Genomic DNA, 25,876 nt, shown 5'->3' with positions numbered 1-25,876 from the left:
GAGAGGGGGGGGGGGGGATCTCCCTGCTCTCCCTGCTCCCCTGCCTCTGACTTTGAAGAGGAAAATGAAAAGAGGGAATTAAACTTTGAAAACATGTAGTTGATGTGAAGTCCGTATTAATCTGCATGCTGTGTCTAATCCTGTTAGCTGTGGTCACGGTTCCACTTCTCACGTGAAGCAACAGGACACACACAAACACACAATGTATCTGCCAGCGTGTTTGTGCAGATGTGTGTGCTAGGGCTGTCCCGACTAAAAGAAAATCTTGGTCTACTGAAAGTTGTCTGATCATTTTTGAAACGTGTATTTTTCCATATATATATAGACAACCTATGTGTTTTTAATAAAATCAACTGTATGCATTGAGCTTCTTTGATGAAAAAAGACAAATACCTCGAGGGCGCCAGAGATCTAGATAGCCAGAAGAAAAAAACCTTAACATGACCCAACTATTCTCCTCCTGCTCCTGCCATTACTCTCCTGAAGTTGCCGGAAATAGGCTACACGAGGAGTCGGCAACATTTCTCATGTGGAACGCCGATTTATCTTACCATTTCTACCGATCTGCATGCCAGTTATGGTTTTCATATGCAAATTTTCATAACTGTTTCATTTTAATTTATAATAACGTCTTCATACCTCAAAATCATTGTCATGTGGTTAATCAAAATTCTATCCAAATGAAAATTATACAAACCTAAATAAATAGTAACTTCTATTACCATTGCCAACTATGTAAAAATAGTCTACCTAAAGCCAACAAATAAAAACATTGCAGCCTGCAGGTAGAAAATATCCTCATAAAAATAAATATCCTATAAATCGAATTCGCTACATGTGGCCTGCCTGCAACGTACTTGAAACATTGTATCAACTATTAACTCGTGCCCAGCCTGTACGCTATTTGATCAAGGGATAAGAAGCAGTGTTTGACTTGGGCAGGAGCTCACCTGAGCTGAGTACCGGCACCTCTAATTTTCTACTGCTTGAGCTCCTGTTCCTCCTATAGAATATTAGTTACAAGTGTTGTCCAGCTCCTGCACCTATATATAAACAGTACCAGCAATCAAAATGAGCACCGGAACCTATGGCATTCCAAGTCAAGCACTGATGAGAAGTCATAAGGTAGGCCTAATTTAGGACGTTTCCATTGGATCAGAGCATGACATGTTTCCCTTCCACACTGAGTGGTTATCAAAAGAGGGAGAGTTGGAAAGATTTTTCAAATACATTGAGGAACTATTGTCATTCTCAATGGATGTAAAAGCAGACTTTGTTTGCTTGCTATTTTGAGGTGAAGAAAACATTACTTTGAGAAGTTCCACAGCTCATTAGTGGCAGTGCGTTAAATCAGAAAAAACGATCAGATCCTCAAATGGGCACATTTCTATGCGTACATTTGCGCGCAGGCCAGGTAGCCTTTAGGCCTACTTCTATGCGTTCGCATCCTTACTCAACATTGACAGGAGCGCTCCAAACACAAAGACAATGACTAAATTGTCAACTCGTAAATGGAATGAAATAAACAAAGTGTAGCAAATTTGCACTCTGCAAATAATGAGTCCACTCCGACAATGAGAACGGGAAGACTGGAATAATAATATTGAATGCATTAAAATAAATCATCATAATCAAACTAACAAACATTGTAGATTAGAAATGGTATGTCATTTAATACACATATTACTGGTGATATGTAATGGGGAAGTGATATACGCCAACAATCAAACGCAAACAATTCACACAATGAAGTTATGAAACAATGAATATGCACAAATTGGCAGGAGAGTGCATTCTGGAGAGAGAAGTGCATTGTGCATCTGGGCGCATGGTCATTCCAGACATCTGCATTGGCCGTGCAGCATTTACAGTGATATGGCCTCAGCAGAAGTCAGAGCATTCATACTTCTTGTGCTTCGCAGAGCAGCTCAGAGCTGTTGTGAAGGAAGTGTGTTTGTGTTTATACAGGATGGCCCACCCCCTCCAACCGTCAACAAATCGTGTCAATGCGTAGCGCTCCGTATTGTTACACCATTTGGGAGGCGGATGGCGATGAGCTCCATTTGGATCAAACATAAGTTGTCTTTTTCTAGGCCTCCGCAATGGATTAGTTCACTGAGATGGGCGCATATATATATATATATATATATATTTATTTATTTGTTACTGCTCGACTAAAACAATCTCGGTCGACCAACAGCCTAACGACAAAACAATCGACCAGTCAACTAATCGGGATCAGCCCTAGTGTGTGCTATGTTGCTTTATAGCGATGCATCGTCCATGATTGTGTGAGGAGTTAGCCAAAGCGTGGTCCATACTCTCCAAGTGACTTTGCCTCCAACTGGTGGAAACACTCCTCTGCAGAGAGAATGAATGTAGTATTAAACCCTATTATTCAGCATCATTACGTCCAGGCCACCACCACTCAATACACAATTACAATGGCTGATGATATATACTGTATTGTTCCTTTTGTGCTTAAAGCTGATGTTGTATTGGTGCTTTACAGGATATTGTAGTCAGATCATTCAGTCCTACCATTGGAATGAGTTGGTCCAGTATATTGTATTAGTGTTTATGGCACCAATAATGAGTGGTATCATTTCAGACCAGTGTGTATTGATTTAGCCTTGGTTTTCATTGAGCCTGGTCTCCCAGTAGAATTCCATTAGAACCCCGCAACCCATTCCAGCCCGATGGCTAATCAGCTTAATACTGCTGCACATTGATCCTCATGCAATTTCTAATTACAATCACTCACAACTAGCTTTGTATTTGGGACAACAGATCAATTTTGTGTGTGTGCACGTTTCTGCAAGTGTGTATGCATGCGAGGGTGGATCTCTGTGTGTATGTGTGTGTACGTTTCTGTGAGTGTGGATCTGTGTGTACAGTGCCTTGCAGAAGTATTCACCCCCTTTGCTATGAAGCCCCTAAATAAGATTGGGTGCAACCAATTACCTTCAGAAGTCACATAATTAGTTAGATTGCACATAGGTGGACTTTATTTAAGTGTCACATGATCTCAGGTGCACCAATACACCTGTTCTGAAAGGCCCCAGAGTCTGCAACACCACTAAGCAAGGGGCACCACCAAGCAAGCGGCACCAAGACCAAGGAGCTCTCCAAACAGGTCAGGGACAAAGTTGTGGATAAGTACAGATCAGGGTTGGGTTATAAAAAAAAAAAATCAGAAACTTTGAACATCCCACGGAGCACCATTAATTCCATTATTAAGAAATGGAAAGAATTTGGCACCACAACATACCTGCCAAGAGAGGGCCGCCCACCAAAACTCACAGACCAGGCAAGGAGGGCATTAATCAGAGAGGCAACAAAGAGATCAAAGATAACCCTGAAGGAGTTGCAAAGCTCCACAGTGGAGATTGGAGTATCTGTCCATAGGACCACTTTAAGTCGTACACTCCACAGAGCTGGGCTTCACGGAAGAGTGTCCAGAATAAAGCCATTGCTTAAAGAAAAAAAATAAGCAAGCACGTTTGGTGTTCGCCAAAAGGCATGTGGGAGACTCCCGAAACATATGGAAGAAGGTACTCTGGGCAGATGAGACTAAAATTGAGCTTTTTGGCCATCAAGGAAAATGAAGCATGGTGGTGGCAGCATCATGCTGTGGGGATGTTTTTCATCGGCAGGGACTGGGAAACTGGTCAGAATTGAAGGAATGATGGATGGCGCTAAATACAGGGAAATTCTTGAGGGAAACCTGTTTCAGTTTTGCAGAGATTTGAGACTGGGACGGAGGTTTACCTTCCAGCAGGACAATGACCCTAAGCATACTGCTAAAGCAACACTCAAGTGTTTTAAAGGGAAACATTTAAATGTCTTGGAATGACCTAGTCAATGCCCAGACCTCAAGCCAATTGAGAATCTGTGGTATGATTTAAAGATTGCTTTACACCAGCGGAACCCATCCAACTTGAAGGAGCTGGAGCAGTTTTGCCTTGAAGAATGCGCAAAAATCCCAGTGGCTAGATGTGCCAAGCTTATAGAGACATACCCCAAAAGACTTGCAGCTGTAATTGCTGCAAAAGGTGGCTCTACAAAGTTTTTACTTTGGGGGGGTGAATAGTTATGCACACTCAAGTTCAGTTTGTCTTATTTCTTGTTTGTTTCACAAGAAAAATTATGTTACATCTTGAAAGTGGTAGGCATGTTGTGTAAATCTTATAATACAAACCCCCCAAAAATACATTTTAATTACAGGTTGTAAAGCAACAAAATAGGAAAAATGCCAAGGGGGGTGAATACTTTCGCAAGCCATTGTATGTGTGTTTCTGTGTGTGTGTGTGTGTGTGTGTGTGTGTGTGTGTGTGTGTGTGTGTGTGTGTGTGTGTGTGTGTGTGTGTGTGTGTGTGTGTGTGTGTGTGTACGCTACCGTTCAAAAGTTTGGGGTCACTTAGAAATGTCCTTGTTTTTGAAAGAAAAGCACTTTTTTTCATCCATTTTTAAAATAACACCAATTGATCAGAAATACAGTGTAGACATTGATAATGTTGTAAATTACTATTGTAGCTGGAAACGGCAGATTTTTTTATGAAATATCTACATAGGCGTACAGAGGCCTGTTATCAACAACCATCACTCCTGTATTCCAATGGCATGTTGTGTTAGCTAGTCCAAGTTTATCATTTTAAAAGACTAATTGATCATTAGAAAACCCTTTTGCAATGTTAGCACAGCTGAAAACGGTTGTGCTGATTTAAAGAAGCCGTAACACTGGCCTTTAGACTAGTTGAGTATTTGGAGCATCAGCATTTGTGGGTTCGATTACAGGCTCAAAATGGCCAGAGAAAAAGCACTTTCTTCTGAAACTCGTCAGTCTATTCTTGTTCTGAGAAATGAAGGGTATTCCATGTGAGAAATTACCAAGAAACTGAAGATCTCGTACAACGCTGTGTACTACTCCCTCCACAGAACAGCGCGAACTGTCTCTAACCAGAATAGAAAGAGGAGTGGGAGGCCCTGGTGCCCAACTGAGCAAGAGGACAATTACATTAGTGTCTAGTTTGAGAAACAGATGCCTCACAAGTCCCCAACTGGCAGCTTCATTAAATAGTACCCACAAAACACCAGTCTCAACGTCAACAGTGAAGAGGCGACTCCGGGATGCTGGCCTTCTCGGCAGAGTTCCTTTGTCCAGTGTATGTGTTCTTTTGCCCATCTTAATCATTTATTTTTATTGGCCAGTCTGAGATATTGCTTTTTCTTTGCAACTCTGCCTTTTATTTATTTTTTGTTGATATTTTCTTAAAACTGCATCGTTGGTTAAGGGCTTGTAAGTGAGCATTTCATTGTAAGGTCCTGTTGTATTCGGCACATGTGACAAATAGAATTTGACGCTCCAGATACTCAACTAGTCTAAAGAAGGCCAGGTTTATTGCTTCTTTAATCAGAACAACAGTTTTCAGCTGTGCTCACATAATTGTAAAAGGGTTTTCTAATGATCAATTAGCCTTTTAAAATGATAAACTTAGCTAACACAACGTGCCATTGGAACACAGGAGTGATGGTTGCTGATAATGTGCCTCTGTACGCCTATGTAGATATTCCATAAAATAATCTGCCGTTTCCAGCTACAATAGTCATTTACGTCTGCACTGTATTTCTGATCATTTTCATGTTATTTCAATGAACAAAAAATGTTTTTTTCTTTCAGAAACAAGGACATTTCTAAGTGACCCCACACTTTTGAACGGTAGTGTATATGTGTGTACGTTTCTGTGAATGTGGATCTCTGTGTGTGTACATTACTGTGAGTGTGGATCTGTATGTGTGTACATTACTGTGAGTGTGGAGCTCTGTGTATGCGTGTACATTTCTGTGAGTGTGGATCTCTGTGTGTGTATGTTTCTGTGAGTGTGCATGCATGAGCCCTGCATCAGGTAATACCAGACTGTGTGGTGCTGGCAAGATGAATTGCCGTGGGAACAGGGAGATAAGAGAGCTGCCTTGTACCTCCACTGGTCTACACACTGCATCTGTAATGGAGAGACTGTCCTGGACAGAGAGAGCGAGAGAGAGATGCAGTGATATAGATTGCGAGATAAGGCAGGGGTTGGCATTGGGCCTCACGTGTTGCACAGGACGTTGTGCAGACAGCTGTGTGTGTGTGTGTGGGTGGGTGTGTGTGTGTGTGTTTCTCACAGTGTGTTTGTGCGCCCATGAGGACTCTTATCTTCTCTTATCCCAGTTCATCAGGGTCATTCAATATAAACCATCTTCCAGTTCAGTTACAACAGACATATCGAAACAACAGATTTGAAGCTGTTTACAAAGCAGATTCATGCCAGTTTATTCTGTAAATAGAGACTGGGATAAAGAATGTGTCCGCAGCAGAGAAGGACAAGGACATAGAGGGGGAGAGGGAAGGGAGAGCTTGCAGCCTACAAATAGGATGAGTGCTATGGCATTATATAACATAGATATAGAGGTGTTGGGTTGGTGTGTGCCTGCCTGTATGCGTACATGCTGTAGTGTGTGTGTGTGTGATCTCCATGTGAGTGTTGCAGAGTCAGGGTTGGAATAATGATAGTGACCGCTGTAATGACTTGACAGAGCCCTGTGCTGCTGTATGGTTCAGAAAGTGCTAACCTCATTGTCTATCCCACCCACCCAGCCAGTGGATGCATTATGCTGCTGTATTGCTGTGCTATAATAAAAGTCTGGCAGAGAGCGAGAGGCTGTGTCATACTCACCATAATGACCCTTCAGTCTCCTCTGCTTGTGTGTTTGTAGAGCTCGGTTTTCAGGGAAGATCCCTTAAGTGAGAGACCACACAACACACACACACTGGTGGCTCTGCTCTGATCATTCACCTGGTTAGACATGAGAGACAGTCAGAGCTCTGTGGCTTAGTCAGTCAGTCGTCTGGGAGCGGTTTAGTGACTTAGCTAGGGCCTTTAATCGACAAACCAATGACTCGGCTCGGAACAGGAGAGGCTGGGCTGTGCAGTGTGCATGCATGATTTAGGCATGTTTGTGTGAGCGAATGTTTGATAGTGTGAGATTCAAGATGACGTTTCTGGCGTGTGAGTGAATGCACACTGAGTATACCAAACAGGAACACCTTCCTAATATTGAGTTGGTCCCCCCCTTTGCCCTCAGAACAGCCTCAATTCGTCGGGGCATGGACTCTACAAGGTTCCCGAAAGTGTTCCACAGGGATGCTGGCCCTGCTGACTCCAATCTTTCCCACAGTTGTGTCAAGTTGACTGGATGTCCTTTAGGTGGTGGACCATGAAAAAACGTGATATCCAGCAGCGTTGCCGTTCTTGACACAAAACCGATACGCCTGGCACCTACTACCATACCCTGTTCAAAGGCACTTAAATATTTTGTCTGGCCCATTCACCCTCTGAATGGCACACATACACAATCCATGTCACAATTGTATCGAGGCTTAAAAATCCTTCATTAACCTGTCTCCTCCCCTTCATCTACACTGATGGAAGTGGATTTAACAAGTGACATCAATAAGGGATCATATGTTTCACCTGGTCAGTCTGTCATGGATTGTTCTTGATGTTTTGTACACTCGGTGTATCACTGGAATTTATTCAGGGAATATACAGGAAACAGAATTTATCGTGGTGTTTGGTTGAAGCTGTGAGTGCTGCTACACAGCAGGCATTGGGTTGATGGATACTAAAGGTGTTTGCTGGTCTGGGGTTTGTGCAGGCTGCTTCTGCTTTGATGATGCCAGGGAATGTCATCCTAAAGACACGGTCCAGTCTGCTGCTCACTAACTAACCATAAGCCTCTGCGCCATCATATGTCACAGTCACTGAAACATGCTAATGCATTTTCTCTCTGTCCCCAATACTCACCGGCCTCTCCAGCTTGTCTCTTCTCCTTCACTACCACTGATACATATAAGATCTGGATAGATGGATCATGTATTGCTTATACCTAATCAAATGTTGTCTGATCAGTGGTCGTGAAGGAAAGGAAGTGTTTGAGACTATTGGGACTTGCCAGGTTTTTTCCCATGATGCCATGTTCTGTTTTGATGTGTCCGACTACGTTTCATGTTCATGCTTGTCTCATTCATCATGCTTTAATCATTGATTCATTTAGCTTTTGTGTGCTTTTTTTTGCGTTTGGTTTGACATGGGCTGTTTTTTGTTTGTTTCCTCTGTCCCTTTTTTGCATGTGCCTCCACCATAGCTTTGTACCAATGGCTAGAGGCTGACCGCCAAGGCAAGGACCCCGATACAGCAGCCACAGGTAAACTCCACCAACTGTATCCCGTCTAGAGGTGTACAACTCTCTCTCCCTTCAGATACTAACTTGTATAGTGTCTCCTCTCTTCCTTCATCTCTCCCTCCTCCTTTTTAAGACCCTTCCTTACTGAAACGTAGACCTCCACCCCACCACTCTATTTAATTGGGTCCATCATATCTTCCTTGCCTCCATTGTCCACTCTCTTTCTCCCTTTCACCCCCCCTTCTTCTCTCGTATCTATCTTTCCATATCTCTCTCTCTCTTCCGGTCGACCCTTCCCCAGTCGTATGTGGGTCAGGTTCTCAGAGCTTGTTGTTCCAAATCAGTCACTCTCCTCTGAAGCGGGCTGTTTTTAACTTCATCCTCCTCTTCCTCCTTCTCTTTCTCTAATGAAAGCATTTTACCAGGCTATTTCTCTCTTCTTCACTCACTGTTTTTGATAGTGGAGGTTTGGCTTTCTTCTCTCTGTCTCTCTCTCTCTCTCTCTCGTGCTCTCTCATTCTCCCCACCTCTCTCTCTGTCTCTCTCTCTCTCTTTCTTTTTTCTCTCTCTTTCTTTTTCTTTCTTATTTCACATATGTGTCCTGGTTTAACTTTGAGAGACAGAGGGAGGGAGAGAATGAGTAAGAGAGAGTCATTACAGAGGAAAGAGGCTTATGCTTGCTCTGTCCTGTCCACTCCTGTTTGTCTCAGCTAAGGGCCTTAAGAGAGTTTAGGCATCCTTCACTTGCCAGCTCAGATCACTGCACCTCCACACAGGCACTGAAACCAAGAGCTAACCCACTGGCACTGCAACCCACAAGGCACCTAGGCAAGAGATGGCAGGATTGTGTGTCTGTGTGTTTTGAGACAGAGCAATAGAGATACAGAGACAATATAAGAGGGCAGAGTGCTTAACAGCAGCTGAACGTCTTGGCATTGTGTTTACATGCTAAAGACTGTCTGTTTAGCACTGGAAATCTGGAGTCTAGTGTTGGAAATTGGAAACACACACACACACACACACACACACACACACACACACACACACACACACACACACACACACACACACATCCCTCTAGAGGACAGAGGTTATCCAGCTGTGACCTTTGTTTTTTCTCTAGTCTCTACATGACAGAGTGGTAGAGTTTACCAACGCTGCCAAAATGTCAACTTCCATTTCCATTATTCATCTCTTCACACACACACACACACACACACACACACACACACACACACACACACACACACACACACACACACACACACACACAATAACACTAATGCCTAAAGCATTAACCAAATCCCTAGCTCACGTCAGCCATGAATATCCATCAAAGCATTGCAGGTTAAGGCTTGTCTAATATCTCTACTCTTCCATCTCCTTACATTAACCTTGCTGTGTGTCCCCATCTCGCCCCATTGCTCCCCCACACTCCACTTTTCCAGCTTTCTCCCCTGCTGCTGGCTCCCTGCCACTGGTTCTTTCTGCTCCCCCTTGCTTGTGTTTGACCTCTCGGACTCCTGCTGCTGGTTTGTGCCCTGCAATCATCCTCACAACATCTCACCCTTGGACTGTGCGTGCGTGCAACCTCATCCTAACGCTCTTTTGATCTAAAGAGGTTTGATTTCCTACCATTTCCAGCCCTCGCACTCCGGTGACGAACTGTGTGTGTCTGTAATTTCGTTCTTTACTAGTATAGGGGGAGATTGCCATGGTAACTGTCCATGAGATTGTCCCACTACTACAGCAGACTAAATCAACAACATGTACATCTTGTGTTGGAAACACTGTAACCTTCCAACCAAGTTCTTACTAATGGTGATAGACTATTCATCTTACTATCTCTGCAAAACACACTACATTGATCTGAGATAGTTGCATTCGCCATGAAATGATCATTGTGTCACGTTACAAACGATAACTCTGCTCCTCCCTCCGTTCTCCTCATCCTTCCACGACCCTCTGACCTCACTCGCATCATCAAAAGGTGCGGAAACGGTCATCATGATCGACACGACCCCGGCCCATCTAACGGTTCTTTTCACTTATCTGAAATCAATGGGGGTTGGTCTTCCTGTTGTTGCTGTAGTATTGGAGACCTGGTTACCCACAGCTAAATAACTAGTGTGCCTGGATTAGCACTAAGATTTAATGGCCCACTCTGAGACTTCTTAGTATACAGAGTTAAATTCTCCATTGGAAGCAACAGTCAATAGTTGGACAATCATGATTATGGCTTGTTAGTTTTGGTATTCAACTCTGACAAAGAGACAATGTCTGTTGTAACTAGGTCATGTGATTCCATGCTAGGAAGATACAGAGAAGGCACACAGTAGTAGGGTTGCATATTCAGAGGTGGAAACTCTCCGTGGGAATTAACGGGAATATAGGTGAATTAATATTAATACCATTTAAATGTAGATGTTTTTTGCATTGTATATATTTACCATATCATATGGAGACAGAAACATAAACCTTTTTACCTTATCATAAGTAGACATAATTGCAAATGATTAAATCCTTCCAATAGAAAAAAACAAAACAATTTAGTTACAAATTCAACTTTAATTAAATGAGTTGATTCTTCACCTGGGATGATTTCACTGAACAAAAGAAAGGGAATATTGAATGATCCCCAATGATCCATCGCATCTCCCAAAAACGTTTTCAACATACATCGGTAAAATTATAGTCTAGAAGCTAAAGCTTTGGTTGTCTTCCTCTCAGGCTTCCATGTCTTCTACCTGGACCTCCTCAATGTCCACCTCTTGAACATCAGACTCTGAGGCCTGATCTTTTTTTAATGTATTTCATATCTGAAAAATAAAATATACAGGCAGTGAAGCCACTAAGCGACTACACCACACCAGTCATCCAACAGACTCCCATTCAGAGCGACAAACCGAAGCATCCAGGGTCAAACGCCCTGCTCAAGGGCACTTCGACAGATCTCCCACCAGGCCCCAAAAAACAGGAACCCGAACCCTCCAAGACCCCCTCCCCCCAAGAAAAAATATATATATTCTATTAATTCCATTCCCTACCCCCAAATGCACCAACAACCAAGAAAATGAACTAAAGAGGAAAAAGACTAAAAGAAAACAGCAAACAAGGCCTCATCTTCACTGTCCCTTTCCAGCCTTGTTGAGGATGGCTCATTGTCAGGCTCAAAAAGCCAAAAATTTGCCCGGATGGCCACCAATTTTTCAACCATTGTATTGGTCAGCCTGTTGTGTGCTTTGGTGTGTGTGTGTGTTCCCAAACAAGGCCCATTTCCGCTCTGATGCGGCTGATGTTGGTGGGATTTGGAGGATGATGGAGGCAACAGGGGAAAGAGCCTCAGATCCACAAAGTCCCTTCCACCAGGTGGCTGATGAGATATGTTGGCACAACTGCCATATTGCATCTCCATCCCAAAGCCCTTGCTTGGAAGTGTACTTCGCCAGACTGCCAAGAACCTTGCCCTCATCCAGGCCAAGGTGTTGAGACACGGTTTTGATGACACCATAGGCCTTGTTGATCTCTGCACCAGACAGGATGCTCTTGCCAGCATACTTGGGGTCCAACATGTTTGCTGCGGCGTGTATGGGCTTCAGGCAGAAGTCTTAACGCTTTTTGATGTATTTCAGAACTGCAGTTTCCTCTGCTTGGAGCAGCAGTGAAGTGAGCAGGGCAGTACAGATTTCTTCTCTTACAGCTGCAAGCAGAGTCTGAACGTCAGACAGGATGGCATTGTCTCCCTCAATTCGTACAATGGCTACTGCTATAGGTTTCAGGCTGCTTACCACTCTCTCCCAAAATACATAATCCTGGAGGATCCTCTTGATTGGGGTGTCCATATCGGCAGATTGTGATATGGCCTTTTGGAGAGACTCCTTCCCCTCCAGGAGACTGTCAAACATGATGACAACAACATCCTAACGAGTGTTGCTGGGCAGCTTCAATGTGATGCTCTTATTCTTCTCACTTTGCTTGGTGAGGAAGATTGCTCCTATAACTTCATGACCCTTCACATACCTAACCATTTCCTTGGCTCTCTTGTAGAGTGTATCCATTGTTTTCAGTCCCATGATGTCCTTCAGGAGCAGATTCAATGCATGAGCAGCACAGCCAATGGGTGTGATGAGGGCAGGATTCCACTTTAGACCAAGCAGCCTTCATGTTCACAGCATTGTCTTTCATCAGTGCAAATACCTTCTGTGGTCCAAGGTCATTGATGACTGCATTCAGCTCATCTGCAATGTAGAGACCAGTGTGTCTGTTGTCCTTTGTGTCTGTCCTATTGTATAATAAGTGGTTGAGGGGTGGAGATGATGTAGTTAATTAATTATTCCTTGCCCACGAACATTCAACCACCTTTCAGAGATGATTCCAATACAGTCTGAGTTCTCTATGATTTGCTTGACCTTACTTGAACTCTGCAAATGAGTAGATAAAGCATGTCTGGTTGGAGGGGTGTATGCTGGGCGAAGAAGGTTGCTTGTTGTGAGCTCTGAGGGAACTTTATGCACTTGGCCAGATGATTCTGCATCTTTGTTGCATTCTGCACATATGATTTTGCACAGTATTTGCAAATGTACACAGCTTTTCCTTCTACATTAGCTGCAGTGAAATGTCTCCACACATCAGATAGTGCCCTTGGCATGATGAGTAAAAAAACGAATACAATTCCTTGTACAGATAAATAGTTAAGCACTTAGATTAAATAACTGCTTTGTAAGATACAGTTATAGTCGGAAGTTTACATGCACTTAGGTTGGAGTCATTAACACTTGTTTTTCAACCACTCCACAAATTTCTTGTTAACAAACTATAGTTTTGGAAAGTCGGTTAGGACATGTACTTTGCATGACACAAGTAATTTTTCCAACAATTGTTTACAGACAGATTATTTCACTTATAATTCACTGTATCACAATTCCAGTGGGTCAGAAGTTTACATACACTAAGTTGACTGTGCCTTTAAACAGCTTGGAAAATTCCAGAAAATTATGTCATGGCTTAAGAAGCTTCTGATCGGCTAATTTACATCATTTGAGTCAATTGGAGGTGTACCTGTGGATGCATTTCAAGGCCAACCTTCAAACTCCGTCCCTCTTTGCTCGACATCATGGGAAAATCAAAATAAATCAGCCAAGACCTCAGCAAAAAAATCTGGTTCATCTTTGGGAGCAATTTCCAAACGCCTGAAGGTACCACGTTCATCTGTACAAACAATAGTACGCAAGTATAAACACCATGGGACCACGCAGCCATCATACCGCTCAGGAAGGAGACAAGTTTTGTCTCCTAGAGATGAATGTACTTTGGTGCGAAAAATGCAAATCAATCCCAGAACAACAGCAAAGGACCATGTGAAGATGCTGGAGGAAACCGGTACAAAAGTATCTATATACACAGTAAAACGAGTCCTATATCGACATAACTTGAAAGAACACTGCTCCAAAACTGCCATTAAAAAAAGCCAGACTACGGTTTGCAACTGCACATGGGGACGAAGATCGTACTTTTAGAGAAATGTCCTCTGGTCTGATGAAACAAAAATGGAACTGTTTGGCCATAATAACCATCGTTATGCTTGGAGGAAAAAGGGGGAGGCTTGCAAGCCGAAGAACACCATCCCAACCGTGAAGCATGCGGGTGGCAGCATCATGTTTTGGGGGTCGCTTTGCTGCAGGAGGGACTGGTGCACTTCACAAAATAGATGGCACCATGAGGCAGGAAAATTATGTGGATATATTGAAGCAACATCTCAAGACATCAGTCAGGAAGTTAAAGCTTGGTCGCAAATGGGTCTTCGAAATGGACAATGACCCCAAGCATACTTCCAAAGTTGTGGCAAAATGACTTAAGGACAACAAAGTCAAGGTATTGGAGTGGCCATCACAAAGCCCTGACCTCAATCCTATAGATGTGTGGGCAGAACTGAAAAAGCGTGTGCGAGCAAGGAGGCCTACAAACCTGACTCAGTTGCACCAGCTCTGTCAGGAGGAATGGGCCAAAATCTCCCAACTTATTGTGGGAAGCTTGTGTAAGGCTACCCGAAACGTTTGACCCAAGTTAAAGAATTTAAAAGCAATGCTTCCAAATACTAATTGAGTGTATGTAAACTTCTGACCCATTGGGAATGTGATGAAAGAAATAAAATCTGAAATGAATAATTCTCTCTACTATTATTCTGACATTTCACATTCTTAAAAGAAAGTGGTGATCCTAACTGACCTAAAACAGGGAATTTTTACTCTGATTAAATGTCATGAATTGTGAAAAACTGAGTTTAACTGTATTAGGCTAAGGTGTATGTAAACTTCCGACTTCAACTGTACATGTTTTAAAATGAAACGTATGGAAACATTTAGCAGGCTCAAGCTAAAACCCGCATGGTAGCAAAAACTAGCAAGCAGAAATTGTTAACAAGTTTGAAATGATTTAAACACACTTTGCTGTAGGCTACTATTTACTAGTTAACAAAAAACCATGTATGTCATATAAAATATATTCACCCCACCCAGTATTGTAAAGAAAACTTACCAGAAAGCATGTAGTCCTTGACTCTGACAGTGTACTAGGGTGGGCTCAATAGCATCTCATTAGTGTGCAAGATATTGAGAATCAGCTGTACATGTGATGGAAGAATGCACTGTACATGTGATGGAAGAATGCACTGTGCATGCCGAGGGTTGCAATTCCATTGAATTGGGGATAGTTTATCCAAAATATGCCACAAGACCTAGAATTGCCTTATGTGTATCCCACAAAAAAAGGTTCACTGTTATAAGCTAACCTTTTTGATGAATTTAAGCGAAATCCCTGGGCTTAACTTCTCATGGAAAATTTCAGGAATTTACTGTAAAGTTTCTGACCCTTTGCAACCCTACACGGTAGGGAAGGAAATGGATAAGACTCAGATTGCACACATCTTATTACTGCTTAGCTAAGCTAAGCTAATGACACGGTCCCAGCTGCTCCTTGCTCAGGGGACCTGTTGTAGTCAGTGCAGTTGTCTGACACATGAGTCAACATGGTCCTGCTTATACACCATTAGACACGCTGCTGCTGCCCCATTAGATACAAACTGTTACTTGTGTAGCTTTTAGTAGCCTAGCATCAAGGCTGGGGCTTCATGATGATGTAGATGTGTTGTTCATTACACCTTGCTGTTTTCCACATGAGGTTAGCAAAGTGAGTGGAACCAGAACATGGAAGGCTGCCGGCAAGGGGAAATATTTATTGTTTTGTGTGGGTGGGAGAGTGGAGAGCTTCATAGCACAGGTGCTGACAGATAGGAATTTCACCTATGAGAGATCCCAGATTTCTTTTAATATTTTTTTTTAATTTAACCTTTATTTAACCAGGTAGGCCAGTTGAGAACAGTTCTCATTTACAACTGCAACCTGGCCAAGATAAAGCAAAGCAGTGCGACACATACAACAACACAGAGTTACACATGGAATAAACAAACATACATTCAATAATACAATAGAAAAAGTCTATATACAGTGTGTGCAAATGAGGTAGGATAAGGGAGGTAAGGCGATAAATAGGCCATAGTGGCGAGATAATTACAATATAGCAATTAAACACTGGAGTGATAGATGTGCAGAAGATGAATGTGCAAATAGAGATACTGGGGTGCAAAGGAGCAAAATAAATCAAATTAATAACAGTATGGGGATGAGGTAGTTGGATGGGCTATTTACAGATGGGCTATGTACAGGTGCAGGGATCTGTGAGCTACTCTGACAGCTGGTTCTTAAAGTTAGTGAGGGAGATATGAGTCTCCAGATTCAGTGATTTTTGCAGTTTGTTCCAGTCTTTGGCAGCAGAGAACTGGAAGGAAAGGCGGCCAAAGGAGGATTTGGCTTTGGGGGTGACCAGTGAAATATACCTGCTGGAGCGCGTGCTACGGGTGGGTGCTGCTATGGTGACCAGTGAGCTGAGATAAGGCGGGGCTTTACCTAGCAAAGACTTATAAATGACCTGGAGCCAGTTGGTTTGGCGACGAATATGAAGCGAGGGCCAGCCAACGACAGCATACAGGTCGCAGTGGTGGGTAGTATATGGGGCTTTGGTGACAAAACGGATGGCGCTGTGATAGACTGCATCCAATTTGCTGAGTAGAGTGTTGGAGGCTATTTTGTAAATAACATTGCCGAAGTCAAGGATCAGTAGGATAGTCAGTTTTAAGAGGGTATGTTTGGCAGCATGAGTGAAGGATACTTTGTTGCGAAATAGGATGCTGATTCTAGATTTAGTTTTGGATTGGAGATGCTTAATGTGAGTCTGGAAGGAGAGTTTTACAGTCTAACCAGACACCTAGGTATTTGTAGTTGTCCACATATTCTAAGTCAGAACCGTCCAGAGTAGTGATGTTGGACGGGCGGGCAGAATGCTGAGCAACATACAGCTGTGCTCATTCTTGTTTTCTTCCTTGTATTCCCTTATGACAATCTTTGATCCCCCTCTTATGCACACTCACACACACACTTTGACATGCACCAATATCTTTAGTTAGTCAACTTGGTTGTCCATGTAAACCTCTCAACTGGCCCAGAGACTTGACCTCTTTCTTTCTCTCCCTCTCTAGGGGAGAACTTTGAGCAGAGCCCCCTGAAGAGGACGTTCAAGTCTAAAGTCCTGGCCCACTACCCTGAGAACGTGGAGTGGAACCCCTTCGACCAGGATGCTGTCAACATGGTGGGTGAACCATCGCTGAGTTCTGAGCCAAACTGAGTGGTGGATGGATGGATGGATGGATGGATGGATGGATGGATGGATGGATGGATGGATGGATGGATGGATGGATGGATGGATGGATGGAGGGACCATATTGCAGTGTTGAGGGGTGATCAGTTACATATAATCTGATTACAAAAAAATGTGTAATTAGATTACAGACACTTCTGAAAAACTAGATGATTACTTATTGGATGACTTTGTAAGGATGTTTGTGGAAAAAATACATTATGACACCTTTCTGTTTTCTCAGTGATATTCAATTCAGCATTGAAAATCAGGACACGTTTAAATTTGTTCCACATGAGCAAGTCTGACCACAAGTCAGAGACCAATATGATGACACTCCAAATGCGTTTGATGGATCATTTTTGTCTTCATCTAATGCCTATTAAGGGGAAAGTAATCCAAAAGTAAGTGAACGTAATCCGATTACATTACTGAGTTTGGGTAAACCAAAAGTGACTTATTACAATTTTGGACAGGCAACTAGTAAGGGATTACATTTAGAAAGTAACCTACTTATCCCTGAATGAGGGGAATAGGAGGACGATAAACAGGCTCTATTCAATCTAATAGTAGGCAGCAGGGAACCAAACTGGGTTGGAGGAAGGAATGGATGGAGGGAACAGAAGGACGATAAACAATACCCCAACTAGGCATTGAAAGGCCTTTTAGATCATATACAGTGGAAAGGAAGGGCATGCTAGGATTATTCCAACCAATGCTTTAGGAAACCACACACCATTGGAGCAGAGAGGCCCAGGATTAAGACACAATGCAGTGCCTTCTCTCTAGGGTATCCTGGGTAATGGGGCGAAGGCGCCCAAATCCCCTCTGTCTCTATGGATTTACCCAGAGGGTTTTGTAGGCTGCGCTACACGGACTGTGGCTGCTTTTCTGCAGTCTGGGTTTAGATTCAGTTGTTTCGTGTTGATGGGACGAGGGACGAGGGGAAGCATGCCAGGGTGGAAGGGTACGTTAGGGGAGGGAATATCTGATAAGACAAGCTTTATGTTGTCAAATATCTGCATTCATGAGAAAAAAGGGAAAAGTTAAGATGGTGATGATGAAATTGTATTTGTGCTATATAGCATTTTATGAACTAGATGGTTTGCGCCATGGTATATGAGACTGTATACCACGGGCATGACAAAACATGTATTTTTTACTGCTCTAATTACGTTGGTAATCAGTTTATAATAGCAATACGTCTCCTTGGGGGTTTGTGATAGATGACCAATATAACCCATACACTGCAGGAAATGACAAACCAGAAGACTACATTAAACATGTTTTGAATCACTCAAGACCTGTCATGGAAGACACTGCTATAGGTCCCGCTGACCTGTCACTCAATGATCTGGGTCCACTGAAGTATATGTGGTTGAGGGATCATATGTTTGTGGTGTCTGTGTATTTGTGTGTGTGTGTTTGCCTAACCCAGCATATTGAGCCCCAGTAGAGGTAGCTAACATTGATACCTGTCCCTCAAGTCCCTATAGAGGAGGTTCAGGAAGCGCTGGGTGTCGGCTGACCGTTGCCTCTCGTGATGCAAGGTCACTATTTTTCCGTTGGCGTTGGCCATTACATCACACGCTGGCGTCAGAACCGCTGAATTATTCACATCGTGTTCTCAGTTTACGTCGGCATGGAAGCGATGGCCCATTGTGCGGTGTGTTCCAGGTCTGAAATGGAACACCAGTGCAGCTATGAAGGCTCCAATGGCAGAACCATTATGAATCTCAGCCCTCTCCCTGCTTGCCTCAACCCAACCCCATTCATTTCTATGTATAGTGTCTCCATCCCACTCACCATCCATATCCCCTTTCCCACTCTCCATTTCCCTTCTCTCTCATCTCTACTCTCCCTACTCATAGGGTGACCTTAGTGTAATCACACTTCCTGCCCCTGTGGGCCTGGCAACAAAGCCGTTCTGATGATTGCTTTTCATATCCCAATCCTTTTCTCATAAATCCCTCCCTCGATTATTATTTCTTTCTTTCCCACTCACTCTCACTCTCTCTCACACACACACACACACACACACACACACACACACACACACACACACACACACACACACACAGACACAGACTGCTGTTGGCACTGATTTGATTTTCTTGTTAATTGGGCCCTGAGTCAGAAGGTGTGTGTGTGTGAGAGAGAGCTAGTGCCCGAGGATATGCATGAGTGAGGGAGTATGAATGTGTATGTGCTTCAGTTTGTTCAGCTTATTGCTCCATCAGTGCGTCACTCACCCGGAACCCACACAATTCCCGTGTCCGTGTCGGAATAAGGGGAAAGTTTAACAGATGGGAACATTACCTGGGATTCTCCAAGAACACTGTGAAATGTTCTGCTAGGAATTCTGAAATGTCTATCTGAAGTCATTTTGAGCCTAACAGAGCTGAGGCCCAGGTTGATGGCCCCAGACACAGTTACAGTTGACAGGAGGGTGGGATGGCTTTTTGGCCTGGAGCCTTTACTGTAAACAGTCGACCGTTTCTGCTCCCTTTTGTCAGAACAGGAAGAGTTTTGAGGGAGACTTCAATGGAAGTGTTTTCAATGGGATTAGATGAAGCTGCTGTGCTACGGAGTCACTTGTATATGAATGTAATATGTCAGAGCAGTGTTGAGTTGTTGATACTGTATAATGTGTTTCAGAGCAGTGTGGAGTTGTTGATACTGTATAATGTGTTTCAGAGCAGTGTTGAGTTGTTGATACTGTATAATGTGTTTCAGAGCAGTGTGGAGTTGTTGATACTGTATAATGTGTTTCAGAGCAGTGTGGAGTTGTTGATACTGTATAATGTGTTTCAGAGCAGTGTAGAGTTGTTGATACTGTATAATGTGTTTCAGAGCAGTGTGGAGTTGTTGATACTGTATAATGTGTTTCAGAGCAGTGTTGAGTTGTTGATACTGTATAATGTGTTTCAGAACAGTGTTGAGTTGTTGATACTGTATAATGTGTTTCAGAACAGTGTTGAGTTGTTGATACTGTATAATGTGTTTCAGAGCAGTGTTGAGTTGTTGATACTGTATAATGTGTTTCAGAGCAGTGTGGAGTTGTTGATAATGTGTTTCAGAGCAGTGTTGAGTTGTTGATAATGTGTTTCAGAGCAGTGTAGAGTTGTTGATACTGTATAATGTGTTTCAGAGCAGTGTGGAGTTGTTGATACTGTATAATGTGTTTCAGAGCAGTGTGGAGTTGTTGATACTGTATAATGTGTTTCAGAGCAGTGTGGAGTTGTTGATACTGTATAATGTGTTTCAGAGCAGTGTAGAGTTGTTGATACTGTATAATGTGTTTCAGAGCAGTGTAGAGTTGTTGATAATGTGTTTCAGAGCAGTGTGGAGTTGTTGATACTGTATAATGTGTTTCAGAGCAGTGTTGAGTTGTTGATACTGTATAATGTGTTTCAGAGCAGTGTTGAGTTGTTGATACTGTATAATGTGTTTCAGAGCAGTGTTGAGTTGTTGATACTGTATAATGTGTTTCAGAGCAGTGTAGAGTTGTTGATACTGTATAATGTGTTTCAGAGCAGTGTGGAGTTGTTGATACTGTGTTTCAGAACAGTGTTGAGTTGTTGATAATGTGTTTCAGAGCAGTGTGGAGTTGTTGATACTGTATAATGTGTTTCAGAGCAGTGTAGAGTTGTTGATACTGTATAATGTGTTTCAGAGCAGTGTTGAGTTGTTGATACTGTATAATGTGTTTCAGAACAGTGTTGAGTTGTTGATACTGTATAATGTGTTTCAGAGCAGTGTGGAGTTGTTGATAATGTGTTTCAGAGCAGTGTTGAGTTGTTGATACTGTATAATGTGTTTCAGAGCAGTGTTGAGTTGTTGATACTGTATAATGTGTTTCAGAGCAGTGTAGAGTTGTTGATACTGTATAATGTGTTTCAGAGCAGTGTGGAGTTGTTGATAATGTGTTTCAGAGCAGTGTGGAGTTGTTGATAATGTGTTTCAGAGCAGTGTAGAGTTGTTGATACTGTATAATGTGTTTCAGAGCAGTGTAGAGTTGTTGATACTGTATAATGTGTTTCAGAGCAGTGTTGAGTTGTTGATACTGTATAATGTGTTTCAGAGCAGTGTAGAGTTGTTGATAATGTGTTTCAGAGCAGTGTGGAGTTGTTGATACTGTATAATGTGTTTCAGAGCAGTGTAGAGTTGTTGATACTGTATAATGTGTTTCAGAGCAGTGTAGAGTTGTTGATACTGTATAATGTGTTTCAGAGCAGTGTGGAGTTGTTGATACTGTATAATGTGTTTCAGAGCAGTGTAGAGTTGTTGATACTGTATAATGTGTTTCAGAGCAGTGTTGAGTTGTTGATACTGTATAATGTGTTTCAGAGCAGTGTAGAGTTGTTGATACTGTATAATGTGTTTCAGAGCAGTGTTGAGTTGTTGATACTGTATAATGTGTTTCAGAGCAGTGTGGAGTTGTTGATAATGTGTTTCAGAGCAGTGTTGAGTTGTTGATAATGTGTTTCAGAGCAGTGTAGAGTTGTTGATACTGTATAATGTGTTTCAGAGCAGTGTGGAGTTGTTGATACTGTATAATGTGTTTCAGAGCAGTGTGGAGTTGTTGATACTGTATAATGTGTTTCAGAGCAGTGTGGAGTTGTTGATACTGTATAATGTGTTTCAGAGCAGTGTAGAGTTGTTGATACTGTATAATGTGTTTCAGAGCAGTGTAGAGTTGTTGATAATGTGTTTCAGAGCAGTGTGGAGTTGTTGATACTGTATAATGTGTTTCAGAGCAGTGTTGAGTTGTTGATACTGTATAATGTGTTTCAGAGCAGTGTAGAGTTGTTGATACTGTATAATGTGTTTCAGAGCAGTGTGGAGTTGTTGATACTGTATAATGTGTTTCAGAGCAGTGTTGAGTTGTTGATACTGTATAATGTGTTTCAGAGCAGTGTAGAGTTGTTGATAATGTGTTTCAGAGCAGTGTGGAGTTGTTGATACTGTATAATGTGTTTCAGAGCAGTGTTGAGTTGTTGATACTGTATAATGTGTTTCAGAGCAGTGTAGAGTTGTTGATACTGTATAATGTGTTTCAGAGCAGTGTGGAGTTGTTGATACTGTATAATGTGTTTCAGAGCAGTGTGGAGTTGTTGATACTGTATAATGTGTTTCAGAGCAGTGTGGAGTTGTTGATACTGTATAATGTGTTTCAGAGCAGTGTGGAGTTGTTGATACTGTATAATGTGTTTCAGAGCAGTGTGGAGTTGTTGATACTGTATAATGTGTTTCAGAGCAGTGTGGAGTTGTTGATACTGTATAATGTGTTTCAGAGCAGTGTTGTTGTTGATACTGTATAATGTGTTTCAGAGCAGTGTGGAGTTGTTGATACTGTATAATGTGTTTCAGAGCAGTGTGGAGTTGTTGATACTGTATAATGTGTTTCAGAGCAGTGTAGAGTTGTTGATACTGTATAATGTGTTTCAGAGCAGTGTTGAGTTGTTGATACTGTATAATGTGTTTCAGAGCAGTGTGGAGTTGTTGATAATGTGTTTCAGAGCAGTGTGGAGTTGTTGATACTGTATAATGTGTTTCAGAGCAGTGTGGAGTTGTTGATACTGTATAATGTGTTTCAGAGCAGTGTTAGTTTAGGCACATATTCTCCAACATGCATGCAGAGTTGTATTGATTTTGATTGCCTGTTGATGTTTCCCCAGTTTCAACCGGCAGCAGGTCGAAAATGTGCAGGTTAAGACAACAAATCTGGGACCAGCTCCGTTGCTCATTAGCACAGATGGTCCCATTTGTTGCAAAGGGATATTGGAATCCGGTTGTCTTATCCTTATCTTCAACGTAGGTTTGAACTCTCTCCCTCTTTTCCAGGGAGGAATATCTTTTCCTTGATCCGTATGGTTTCATGATATTTCTTGGGATAGAAGGATTTGATTTGGAAGCGTATGGACTCTCATTTGTTCCGGAGAAATTGCAGCGTTTCGGATGTTTTTCATTTGCCTCTCGATTTCCACACAGAACAGACAGTTTGAGGTGGTGTGGGAGTTATCTTGTCAGTAGTGATCAGTTGAAACCAGGATTCACTCACCACTTTTATAATCCATTCTGAACAGAACATTGGCCAACTACAGGCCTGTTTATCTGTGTTAGCGACAGGGGTTAATTTGTGTGTGTGTGTGTGATGATTAATTTTGTATTCAGCTCAGCTCTGCAAATCAACATAATGGAGATAATCAACCATATTTTATTTCATGCTGGCTGCTGTGTTGCTGACTGGGCTGCTATCAAAGCAGATTATGCTGATTTGATTAGGGATGCGACACGCGCACACACACACACACACACACCAACACAGTCTGGTACACACATATTCTGGTACATGCAGTCTCAGTCGTTTCTGATGTAAGGCCTCATTGATTCTGTCAACTATCTCAATTATTAATACCACATTAATAATCATCATTATTATTGTCCCTCTCCCTCTCTCTCGCTCTCTCTCTCCGTAGCTCTGTATGCCCAAAGGCCTGTCGTTCAGGACACAGGCAGACAGCCGCGAGCCCCAGTTCCACTCCTTCCTGATCACACGGGAGGACGGCTCTCGCACCTACGGCTTCGTCCACACCTTCTACGAGGAGGTGACGTCGCCTCAGATCTGCTCGGCCATGCAGACCCTCTACCAGATGCACCAGGCTGAGAACCCTTCCTCCGACTCCCCCTCTTCCTCCTCTTCCTCCAGTATGGACTCTCTGGCTAGCAGCCTCGACGAAGCAGATTCTCCGTCTTCATCCTCGTGCCGGTCGGCGGCGTGCGGCGGCTACGACGCGTCGCGGGACACGCTCTTCGTCTCCAAGGCGTTGTGTCTGATCACGCCCATGCCCTTCATGCACGCCTGCCGCCGTTTCCTGTCCCAGGTGCACCGGGCCGTCACAGCCGCCTCGCCCCCGCCCCTCCCTCTGGAAAGCTACGTGCACAACATCCTGTACGAGGTGCCCCTGCCCCCTCCGGGGCGCTCGCTGAAGTTCCACGGGGTGTACGAGCCCATCGTGTGTCAGCGTCCTGGGCCTGGGGAGCTGCCTCTGGCTGACTTCCCTCTGGGCCAGACCTTCACTCTGCTGGGGGTAGAGAACCTGGTGCAGCTCTTCAACTGTACCCTGCTGGAGATGCAGATTCTGCTGTATTCACAGGGTAAGGGATGCTTATTATACATGCACACACACACTCCTCTCTGCCTCTACATTCCTTGGCAGCAGGTTGTGGAGTGGGGGTTGCTTCTACAGCCAGGTGGTATGGTGATGACAGATACCAGGTTGGGGGATGGTTGGATAAGTCATTCCTCCCTATTCCTCAACACATCCACTCAGCTGGAGCCAATGGAACATGACTGACTGTGTCATTACTGGGGTGTAATCTGTGGTCCAGGCCTGTCCTTGACTCCCTGGCCCAAATGAGTTTAGGATTAGACTACTGTAATCTGGGTGGGGTAGAGAGCTGTTCCTCTCCCTGGGACTGGAGCTATGCGGGTTGACTGACTGGACAGCAGCAGGGTAGTGGCTGGGATTAGGAAGCATGGTCAGTCAAAGGGCAAACGGCCAGACAGACAGTAGTCTGTAGACGTCAGGCCAAGACTGACTGTATCTGCCATAGACTTCACTGTAGATTACAGTAGACTAAACTACAGGATGCCATTATCTGATTGGCTTAAGACTGTTGCAGAGAAAGAGACATCGAGAGAGCTTCTTGTCTGTTGAATGTTTGATTGGGTGGTTCTGGTCCATTGACGTCCTTTGGAGTGGAAAGTAGTCTTGTCTAATGAATTAATGGGTTGTGACTTCCCATTAAGTGGCTCTTGTTTTGTTTTAGAGTTGGTTGGAGTTTAATGTCTCTAATGTAATTATCTGTAATGCATGGGAGTTCATTAGTTGAGTTGATGGCAGTCAAACAAAGGGACTGTCACTAGCACCATGCCATTTCTGTCTGCTTGAGAGAAAACGACAGAGACAGGCCTCTCCCTCCTCCTACCACTCATCCTCATCCACCCCTTCGCTCCCATCCATCCCCACTCATCTATCCTTTGAGAAATGATCTCCCATGTTTAATTTATCAAACCAACTGTCAGAGGGAATCGCTCCTGAAACAAAATAATTAAAAACCTCTTTTTCCGAATGAAAAACATTCCAGTAACGTTTTAATGTTCCTCATTTTTCACGGCGAAGTGTTGGCGGCATGCCATTTAGCTCCTACCCTGCGTCACGGCTGCTAAAAGGCATTCTAATTCCTCTTTAATAAAAACAATGTGCTTGATTTGCCTGGAGGCGCTTTCATGGAAGGGTTGATGCACGGAAACTGCATCTGTAAAATGTTCTGTGGATGGGTCCCAATGCATCCTGTTCCCTATATTGTTGACTACCTTTTACCAGGGCACATTGGGCTCTGGTCAAAACTAGTGCACAATATTGTGAATAGGATGCAGCATGTGTGTTAATGTGACAAGTTTGGCCTTATGTCCTCATTGTCTTATATGATCCATCAACAACCAATGAAATCACAACAGACGGAACCTGCCCAGTGCCCACCATGATCCTCGCTCACTCATTGGCCGAGACACGGGAAGGAAGTGACAAGCAGGCGTTTAGTCCAATCCTGCAGCTCTGTGGAGGGCGTGGGTCTGAGATGTAATTAATAAGATGATTAATCACTCATTTAGATTTGATATTTTAGTCATTCCAGGAGCAACATTTTGAGGCCTCTTCTTGCCGGTGTAGAGAGACTTTGCCATTTTAAAGCAAATGTCCTACAAGTCTACACATTTCTCCATGTAGCTAAGCATTTTGACATGCAGTTGAGAGAAAGGTTGCTGTTTTTAAAACTAAAATCATTGTTTGGGGATCTTTCAATTCTCCCTGACTTTTATTTTGGATGATTG

General features: G+C 43.1%; 1 protein-coding gene across 7 annotated transcripts in view; it reads left to right on the top strand.

Annotated features, from left to right (window-relative positions):
- Nucleotides 1-25,876, top strand: part of LOC120032292 (DENN domain-containing protein 5B-like) — a 77,855-nt gene that overhangs the window by 28,360 nt on the left and 23,619 nt on the right. For 4 of the 7 annotated variants that reach the window (XM_038978309.1, XM_038978312.1, XM_038978310.1 and 1 more), the window contains exons 2-4: nucleotides 8,191-8,250; nucleotides 16,820-16,929; nucleotides 23,460-24,138. In XM_038978309.1, the coding sequence (XP_038834237.1) occupies nucleotides 8,191-8,250; nucleotides 16,820-16,929; nucleotides 23,460-24,138 (849 nt within the window). The remainder of the gene's footprint in view (nucleotides 1-8,190; nucleotides 8,251-16,819; nucleotides 16,930-23,459; nucleotides 24,139-25,876) is intronic. The other 3 variants (XM_038978313.1, XM_038978315.1, XM_038978314.1) reach the window with 1 other exon arrangement.

Source organism: Salvelinus namaycush, chromosome 38 (assembly GCF_016432855.1).
Source record: "Salvelinus namaycush isolate Seneca chromosome 38, SaNama_1.0, whole genome shotgun sequence".
Taxonomy (NCBI): Eukaryota; Metazoa; Chordata; class Actinopteri; order Salmoniformes; family Salmonidae; genus Salvelinus; species Salvelinus namaycush.
The sequence above is the reverse complement of the archived record's forward strand: the minus strand, read 5'-3'. Positions and strand labels throughout refer to the sequence as shown.